This window comes from Rhamphochromis longiceps, linkage group LG11, assembly GCF_057381845.1.
Source record: "Rhamphochromis longiceps isolate RC_006_pf linkage group LG11, R_longiceps_female_GT1.1, whole genome shotgun sequence".
Classification (NCBI taxonomy): domain Eukaryota; kingdom Metazoa; phylum Chordata; class Actinopteri; order Cichliformes; family Cichlidae; genus Rhamphochromis; species Rhamphochromis longiceps.
The window spans coordinates 22,581,079-22,590,816 of NC_140567.1; the positions used below are offsets into that span (position 1 = coordinate 22,581,079).

The window sequence follows — 9,738 nt, forward strand, 5'->3', positions numbered from 1 at the left end:
TACTGAAGCACGTTATAATGACATAAGGTTTAAGGAAAACAGCAGAACTGTAAGTCCAGCCTGAACTCTGTGGAAAAAGGAAGTGATGTGACCGACCAGCAGTAAACTTTGGGAGATGCTAAAAGGCTTCTCTTTCTTCTCTTCTATTTCCAGTTGTGGGAGACCTCAATATAACAGCTGTCTTGCCCTCTCTACACAAGACTATAAAGAACTACACATCTCTCCTTTTCTATGAATGAACAAACACAAAAATGATACAAAATTGACTCTAAGCGACTAAAGAGGAAAAAGAGAGAGCCCCACCCACCCACTGGACAGGAAACAGGCAGAGTTTGAGTTTGAGTTAATGTGACCAAGCATCTGCGAGGCCGTATTGCCAAACAGCCTCATTCAGTGGATCTCTACGTGACGATGTGGAGTCCCGGCAGAGACACCAGCTCCACATCCTCTCCAGACCAGCTGGAGCTCAGACTGAGCTGTTCCTGCTGTCTGCTTAAAGCTTCACCAACGCGACACAACCCCACCCAAAACCCCCACACCACCCTTACCCCTCTTTAGCTTGTCTCATGTCGTATTCACTTCAGCATCATCCCATCCGAATTGTACAGGCTCCTCTCTGAAAGGAGCTGTGGGAGCCAGGCCATCGCCGGATCTGCGTCGGATCATTTTGACGTGAATTACTGTAGAAACGCCAACACTGTATGCATGAGACGACCGTGTTTATCGGCAACTCCCTCCTACCGAAAAGACGAGACGGACAGCGGTCTGACCCGAAAGGAAAGCATGCAAATGGGGCTGTGATTTTATAACGTCTGTAGGCTTAATGCTTTCTCTCCACTAAAGGTAACTCATATTGTATCACCGCAACATGGACCCCACTCTGCTGTTCCTCCCTTTGGTTTGTGTGTAAATATGTACAGTAAAATACACACAAGAGTATGGGTTTTCTTTTGTTTTGAAAGACAAAAAGACAGAGAGAGAGGCATTTCTTTGTTTCCTGTTGATTTGTAGATAAGTTCAGAGACCCTGCAGTCTGGGTTTCTCCCGCTCTGTGACTGTGACCTGTATAGCCTTCTCCATCCACAGCAGAATGTGTTTATTTTTTACCTTAGCCACTATTTTCATGCATCTCTGTGAGACACACACACAGACATCCAGCGATGTTGACTGTGGCACATTAATAAGAGCGTCGCTAAGACCGTTCTCGATCGATATTAATTTAGCTACATTTTTATTAGTTTTACGTCCCGTTCCCGAGTGAAACGAACGGACGAGATGTGTTTGGCGTAGTTATAGATGTGCCGCTTGTCACTCACGGAATTTCCTGAAAATTTCCCAATGATGGTGACAAGGTGTTTGTGTGTTTGAGACGGCTGCACTCCCATTTTTCCAGTGGCAGCCACTTGAATGTGAGTAATTGAACATCTGGCTGGTGACCCGCCTCAGCCAGCATCTGGAAATTGACTGAAATGCGCATTTTGAATTTAGCTGTGACGACTGAGATATTTAGCCTTGTAAATGATTAACTATGCTGTACAGTGCTTGCTGTTCGAGCTTACGAAGACCCAACAGCATGACAGATCTATATCAGATTATTTCGCCGGTAGGCTCTTTATGAGGTCATAACAGGAAATGAGCATGTCACCGGATGAGTCTTTCCCCCCTATTGCCTTTTCCTGTTGTTTTTAATGGGTCTGTGTACCACAGTTGCTTGTAAAGCTCATGGCAGGTGGTTCGAAGCTAACTGTCGTGCCAGTGTAATTATTTAAGGTGGTTTCTTTTTTTTTCTGGATGCAAATCCCGCTCACCAACAAGTTCTTTGTACAGTCAGTGCTCTACACTGTGGAGAAACTGTTGTGTCAAGGCCTCATGTTTGTCATTTTACTGTTGTTAGTTTTTGTTCCAGTGTGGGCACTTTTACATTTGTAATTCATGTATGCATTAGGACTGTATAGGTAATATGAGCTTCACAATATTGGATTAATATTGCTACTAGTATCTTTTTTTTATTAAGTACCTTTGTAATGTTCACCTTTTCCCCCTCAGCATTATGTACAGCAGCTATTTAAACATTAAGTAAGTGCATTATTGTAATTACGTGGGTTGATGAGTTTGATGGAGAGCATTTCGTTTCATCACCTTTGTCCTTTGGGGCCAATAGAAGCTGTTGTTCCTTACGCATGTGCTGATACGATGCTACGTGCTGATGTAAGGTTTGGACACATGTTGCTGTCTGGGCTCATGATTTGCCTTCTACCAGAACTTTCTTTATTTTTGTTCCTCTGGTCTTACTATCGGTGTCCAGCGGCCCAGTGATCTTTCTGGGCTTCCCCAGGCTGGGGAGAGCATCATTTCTGAGCTCCTTACAAATGTTTCTAACATCATAATACTGTGCAGCAGCGAGACATTTGTCCTGGTGCCTTGGGCAAAACTCTACAGGATTCTCCATCGAGGACGGCAGTAGTGATTTGGCAGGCAGTAGTGATTTGTGTGATTGTACAGGTGTTACTCCAAACATATCTGCCTCCGCACACAGCTGGACTGACCGATCCCTGCAGAGCAGCTGTCTGGCCAGAGACTTGAATGTATTTGTGTACCACCCAGTCTCAGCCATGCGTTCCCATCACACCAGAATCATCAGCACTCTGCTCCAGGAACCCTAAAGAGCCCCATATGTACTAATTCAGACACTGCAGTTGTCTTTTTTTATTTTTTAATTTGCCTGTATGCTGTACAGACTGATGATGCAAAAATCCCCATATTTTTTCCTCTTTATCATTCAGTATTGTAATATATTTAATATAAAATAAAACTTTCATCAACACCTCTGTCTGTGCAGACATTTCTATTATCTTCTGATTTCCCAGGATGGTTTGATAACCAGTTAATAAAACCTGATTCAGCTGAATGAGGGTTACATGACAGTTTAATTCTCAGTGTTATCAAAACATTTAAGTCACTCTGCACAATACTCCTCGGCCTCTTAGCATTTTATATACTGTAGTATGCTTTACATCTCTACCCTGTGTTGAGGTACAGACTGGGGTAACCCGAAAATCAGACTGTAAGAGCATCATAGTCTGTAGGTTTAAAAGAAACCTGACTCCACTGGTTGCAAATTATAGACCATATATACACACACACACACACGCACACGCACACGCACACGCACACACAGACACACACACACACACACAGACAGACAGACACACACACACACTCGCACACACAGACACACACACAGACAGACAGACAGACACACACACACACTCGCACGCACATGCGCACACACACACACCTTAGTGAGGACATCTAATTGACATAATGCTTACCCTAACCATCAAAAATGAATGTCTAACCCTAAACCTAAATGTAACCCTGACAATAAAACCACATTTTGAGTCTCAAAAATGCCTTCAAATTCGTGGAGACGGGCACTTTGTCCCCATAAGTCACTGTTGGTCCCCACAAGTATAGTGGCATGCCAATTTTCTGTCATCACAAAGACACGCATGCACTGGCTACTTTATTAGGTACATCTCTTAAACTGCTTGTTAAAGCAAATATCTAATCAGCCAATCACATGGCAGCAGATCAATGCATGTAGACATGGTCAAGATGAATGCTGAAGTTGAAACAGAATGGGGAAGAAAAGTGACTTAGGTGACTTTTAATGTGACATGGCTATTGATCCCAGATGTGTTGGTTTGAGTATTTCACAAATAACTGATCTACTGGGATTTTCCCAACAACCATTTGAGAATTTGCAGAGGATTGACTAAGAGAAAATATCCAGTGAGTGGCAGTTCTCTGGGCTTAAATGTCTTTGTCAGCAGTCAGAGCACACCAAACCAAGGTATGCAGAAGAGCATCTCTGTATGAACAACACATCAAACCTTGAAGCAGATGGGTTACAGTAGCAGAAGACCGCATGAAGTGCCACTGCTGTCAGCTAAGAAAAAGAGCTTACTAGAATTCAACAAGAGATTAAACAATGCATGCTCGATTTCTACTGTGACATTCAGACAGTACGGTCAATTTGGCATAAACTGCATGGAAGCATGGACCCGCTCAGTGTTCTTGGGCAACCCCCAAGCACTGTTCAAACCCCATGGTCCATCTGAGTATTTGTGTTAGCAGATCTCAATAAGGTTGATCCCCTTTGAGATGTGGTGGAACAGGAGATTCACATCATGGATGTGCAGCCAACAAATCTGCAGCAGTTGTCATGACAATATATAGCAAAATCTGATGACTGTTTCCAGCATCTTGTTGAATCTGCCATGAAGAATTAAAGCAGTACTGAAAGCTACTAATAATTAAAAAGGGGGTCAAACCTGATATTAACAAGGTGTACCTAATAAGGTGACCAATGAGTTAAAGACAACATACACGGCTGGTAAGATATCATCTACTGGTTTTGTACTTGACACTTGCATTTTTCTTTTGGAGCTTGGAGTGTCCATATTTAGTACTACTGTATTTTCTCATGCAATGCTAGCATGTGCACCCAGAAACTACATGGGTGCACTGCACAGACGCATGTAAACTTAGCACAAAAAGTAAGGAAATTTGTTAAATCGATTACATCTTTGTACTAAATGTTTGCTAGCAATAAAACCAAAAATCACCAAACACAAATTTGCTTCAAGTTTATTTGCTCATTTTAACTCGCATCCTTATAAAAACTAAAATTTCCCCCTGTCAAAAAGTTGAGTGAACCCTTAGCCCAGGCTGTACCTCACAGCAAACCATATGACTGATCGAAAAACAGTCAGGAGATCCAGTTCAGTCACTCAAATTAGCGGAAATGAGGCCAAGTGGAAAGGAACGGGTTACCTGTGTCGGTACACCTGCCAAGCAAAGCAACCAAACTCTTACCTTTAGGTCTTATCAGCGATGAAACTGTTTAGTTATAGCAAAGATTCACCCCCACTGGAATTGCTTTGAACGGGGAAACAATGAGGACAAAACCCATTTTTGCATCAGGATGTGTTACTGCTGTTGAGCATTTTAACGTGGGAGTCTGTGATGACTGACTCACTGCTGGAGCCAGCCTCAATTGGTCATTACTGAGGTTCCTGCTTGGTTGCAAATTAAATCAGACTCTATATAAGCCTACAGCAAACAAACTATCTCAGTTAACATGTTCCTAATAAGTTTATGGCCTAAATCGCTAGTTTCAAGTTTTCTGCAACACTGCATGTTCTTTGAATTGTAGATTATGCCCCCATTTAAAGTGAAACAGACGATGCAGCTGAGTATGCACAAAACATTAATCGATAATAATAAAAACATTTTAAATCGTAGTATGAAACTGAATATATTGTATTTATCATTTAATGTAGTCATCTTGACTAGAATCCTTTTATGCACCAGCCTGTGAATTTCTATGATATTCACAAAGTTTTATCAGCCTTATACAACACATCACTTTTAAATAAATAAAGATGGAGTTTGCATCAGTCAGTGAGAATTTGATCATCTCCAAGCAGAGACCTCCATCACTTGTATAAATTGAAGTGGTTTTGCTCTCCCAGGAGCTTCGTGGTAGAGGATGTTTATCTGCAATGTCCTGCGTGATGATGCTTGATGTCGTCTACGTTACTCACGCACGTCCTTGTGACTGCTTCCTCAGTGCTTGCAGCTTTTCTCGATGAGTGGCTTTAACTTCTAAGGCTGCGTCTTCATCGAGGGACTGTCGAACGCAGCTCTTAAGGTGGCTGATGCCAAACCCGGTGATTGCAGAAACGGGAACCACGTGTCTGAAGGTCAAATAGTTCTGTGGTATCATATCTTCAGGGAGCAGATCAGAGAACTCTGTACAGGGGAAAGAAAAGGAACAGAAATACTCTCAAAACCAATTTTTCCTCCCAACAAACTGCAAAAATATGCTCACATAAAGGAAGTTCAGATGCATGAAAACGAAAAAGTCATCATGCCGCTTGTGTCGATATCTGACAGAGCAAACGGCATGGCTCAGACAGAGCCAGAGAAATGTTTGGAACAGACTAGGACGCCTGTGAACCCTGGAAGTAGAAATCCGTCTTCAGTCTTTTCTCCTAAATGATTTTTCTACTCATAAGTGCTAATTCTAGTCTAACCTTCTGGGTTTTGTAGTTGCTCCTTCAGCTCTGCTAGCTTGTCCTCAGCATCAGGCAGGTCCATCTTATTCACCACCAGTAATGCAGGCTTTGACAAAAGCTCCTCTTTATACAACTCCAATTCCTTTAGGCAGCAGTCAGAAAGCAGAGGAGAACGAGGGACAAAAAAATAAATAAAAGGAGCGAAGATTGAGTCAGGAGATCAGAATGAATATCTAAAAACTAGTCATCAGCCTTTGCAGCTTCAGGCTCACCTTGGTTAGAAGCTGCACAGCTTCGAAGGCTGACCTAAACGGTGTTTTACTTGCCAGCTGAAAACCACAAACATCGACCTGCATTCAGACAAAATGCAAAATTGTCATCAGAAGCAATTTTCACCTGGTTACACCGAAAGCAAAAACAGTTTGTGTTAGTTACGCACCACAAATAACAGCTGCTTGGTCCTCTCCACGTGTTTCAGAAATTTGTGGCCCATGCCTTTGTTCATGTGAGCCCCCTCAATCAAGCCAGGGAGATCAGCAACAGAAATCTACACCCGCCCCCCCAAAAAAGAGCAAACAATCAAGTAAGCCAAGTAAAAAGAAAAAAGAAATGTTTTCGCAGACAGTTACAGCACAAGGCAACACGTGGAATTCTTGTACCTGCTTATAATCGTCATATATCAGTTTGCCAATCTCTGGTTTCAAGGTTGTGACTGTGAAACGGCAGAAAAATATTAAAGTTTAATGAAACACAGAATTATTTCTTCTTTCAAAGCATATTTTTAGAATTTAAAAAAAGACACGTTTTCTTTTTCTATATGCGTGTGGTTGTCTTCTCACAAGCATAGCTGGCAATCTGAGGCGTGGCGTTAGACAAGGCTGTCAGCAGAGAGGACTTTCCTGCATTCGGGAACCTGGTGTTGATTTAACAGAACAAAATCAGATGTTCCCCTTTGCTAATCTGAACCTCAGCAGAATTCAGTTAGTGTGGTTTGTTCCCCCTCTATTCTCACCCCACAAGGCCCATGTCTGCTATAAGCTTGAGGTCCAGTCTGATGTGTTTAGCCTCGCCTTTACTGGGCTGAAACGCAGAGTACAGCGAGCCTCCTGATCCTCCTTTTGCCACCATCACACGATCGCCCTCCACATTCAAGTCACCTTGTAAGAAGAATGGTAGAGGAAATAAGAAGCTTCACAGCAAAAGTCAGGTAGCTACTGCACTGGCAGTTCTTTTTCTGTTAGAAAAAACAAGATTCACATGACTGACTGTGAAAGATTTGACGTACCGAGTGTTCTGCTTTCATCAGTGGTGACGGTGATACCGACAGGAGCAAGGATCTCCTTGTCTGCCCCTCTTTCTCCTTTCAGAGCTCGAACGCTGTTGATAAAAGAGATCCAAACAGCTCTCACCCTCTCGTGCTTACAGGACTATTTCAAAACCTCTATGAAGGTCTGAAAAATAGACATTTTTTAATGATCGACAGAATTTAAAATAAAAATTGTATTTCTACCCGCTGTTGGCTCCTGCGTCCGCTACAAAACGTTTTTGTGGGAATTTGTCCTTTATCCTTTTTAAGGTCATGTTCTTCGTCGCCACCACCCAAACATCTCCCCCTTTCCCTCCTTGTCCTCCAAGGCGGGGTAAACCCATCCCTCCACTGCCTCCACGGACATACAGCCGCAGATTGTCAACAAAGTTTCCATACTGCAAAGAGTCAAAGACACAGACTGGTATTAAGAAATCGAAGAACACCAGAGATCCTAACAGGCAACTTCAAGTGATTGAATCTTTCAAAAGTTTTACTGACATCATTTACCAGAGTGCGACCTACATATCTCACAAGAATAATGAAATCTGACAGCAGCTTGAGCATCCTTCCTATTTTCTTCAGTCCACTCAAGCTAAACAGTAACTCATATATATTTTATATATGAGTTTAAATATACAAATATGTGCCTATGTATAGTCTATAGGGGCTTTATTGTTGTTTTACTGTTTACTTGATGTACTTTATTTGTGTGTATGTACTTTATTTTGGTAACATGACGTAGTCTATACAGAAAGCTGTTCTGGGTTGACAGGTGTATTGATCAGTGGCGCATTGATGAGCAACTAGAGTGCTCAAAAACTCCTCGAGGATGGCACGTTCATATATGTGCAGCCACAAAAAAGGTTAGCCACGCCTCCCAGCACAATATCAGGAGTGTGGATGAGACAGCAGGAAATTGATATTTACTCAAGGAGAGCTGGACAGGGCATCATCTCAACAGCAGGACTGGTGTCTGCCCCTCTGTGTGAGGAGGAGAGTTGGCAGAGCCCTACAAACAATCTCCAGCAGGCTGCTCATGTGCAATAGCTATAGAGATAGTTGGTGTATCATCTAACATACCACATGAGAGACAAACACGATTACTGCTTGGTGTATTTAGCGTTGACAGTTAGCTTTCCAGCTAATGTCAAAAACCGTATAATATCCCCCGTTAAATATGTGACATTCAGAGTACAAATCTTCTATAGCACTCACCTTCCGTAAGCAGATCCTAGTGATGTGAACCATCTTCAGTGGCACTTATTGCCACTCTTAAGAAGTATTTTCGCCAAAGCTAACTGCTAGCATACGTACATGTGTTTGGATCGGGGACAGGAAGTAGTGGTTCTTTTCTCTCCGCTTATTGGATGATGAAGCGGGGAGGCGGGGCTCCCATTCTCACTAACTGTGAATCAACTTCACCTTAACCAGGGATGTGTCAAATGGACGTTTCCTTTATCTTAAGAGCAGAGGGAGAATCAGCGGTTTTATAAGTGATTATGCAAGCTGTTAAAAGAAATTTAAAAAGCCAAATTGTTTGTATATATTTTTAACAAAAGGATAAAATCTATTCTTCCAACATTTTTTTTTTTTTTGCCTTTGCCACATACTGGTTCAGAATGAGCTTGGTCAACAAATACTAGTACAAAAAACTGATGACGAATGACTTATTGATTTGTATGAATTTATTTTTAAGCCTGTTTTATGAGTGCATTTTTTATCTGCTGAGGACATATATAAACTTTTAAGGATTATTTATTAATATGCTATATCCCTATAAAGGTAGTAAAGGTGTACTCAATTTTTCACACACTGCTTTCTGCATTTTTTAAATTAAATAATAACACTGTTTCACGTCTTGGTGTTGATCTGAGGTTGTATTTGCCTAATTTTAGGACCTGCTAAGAATCAGATTTATTTTAAAATGTCCTGATACATTAAACATTAAGGAATGTAAGAGGGTGTACTTTGTTTTTCACAAGATTGTGTAATGTCTCTATGTGCTTTGGTCCTAGACAGTTTTCTCTTGAAAAAGAGATCTGAGACTCACTGAGACAACCTATTTAAATAAAGGTTTAATAGTGATAACAGTAAAAATAATAATATCGTTACAATAATAAAATAAATGTAGTTTTTCATCTAGAGTAACTGAAAATAGGTGTGTCACAACCTAAAACGCACACAGGCTGTATTGTCCAGAAATCTGGCAACTATGACCTACAGCACTGAATATTACCTTTAAAACTTCAAGAAAATGCAAGTTTCTAACCAAAACCATTCTCAATAAAAAAAAATTCAAATTGTAAAAGCCAGATTTGATATTTAAGTCCTTAAATAATAAAG

General features: G+C 41.3%; 2 protein-coding genes across 4 annotated transcripts in view; one reads left to right on the forward strand and one right to left on the reverse strand.

The window, feature by feature from the left end:
* adam22 (ADAM metallopeptidase domain 22) overlaps positions 1 to 2,600 on the forward strand; it is a 70,443-nt gene extending 67,843 nt beyond the window's left edge. For all 3 annotated transcript variants that reach the window (XM_085422949.1, XM_085422947.1, XM_085422948.1), the window contains one exon: positions 154 to 2,600. In XM_085422949.1, the coding sequence (XP_085279075.1) occupies positions 154 to 174 (21 nt within the window). In that variant the 3' untranslated portion in view covers positions 175 to 2,600. The remainder of the gene's footprint in view (positions 1 to 153) is intronic.
* Positions 2,601 to 3,349: 749 nt separating this feature from the next.
* Positions 3,350 to 8,736, reverse strand: gtpbp10 (GTP-binding protein 10 (putative)). Its single transcript, XM_085422955.1, has 10 exons — positions 8,611 to 8,736; positions 7,597 to 7,790; positions 7,372 to 7,463; positions 7,099 to 7,243; positions 6,926 to 6,999; positions 6,746 to 6,798; positions 6,526 to 6,633; positions 6,359 to 6,436; positions 6,105 to 6,228; positions 3,350 to 5,820 (listed from the first exon to the last, which is right to left on the reverse strand). Exons 1-10 carry the CDS (start codon positions 8,641 to 8,643, stop codon positions 5,609 to 5,611), a joined length of 1,113 nt encoding a protein of 370 aa, XP_085279081.1. The 5' UTR covers positions 8,644 to 8,736; the 3' UTR covers positions 3,350 to 5,608.
* Positions 8,737 to 9,738: the final 1,002 nt, after the last annotated feature.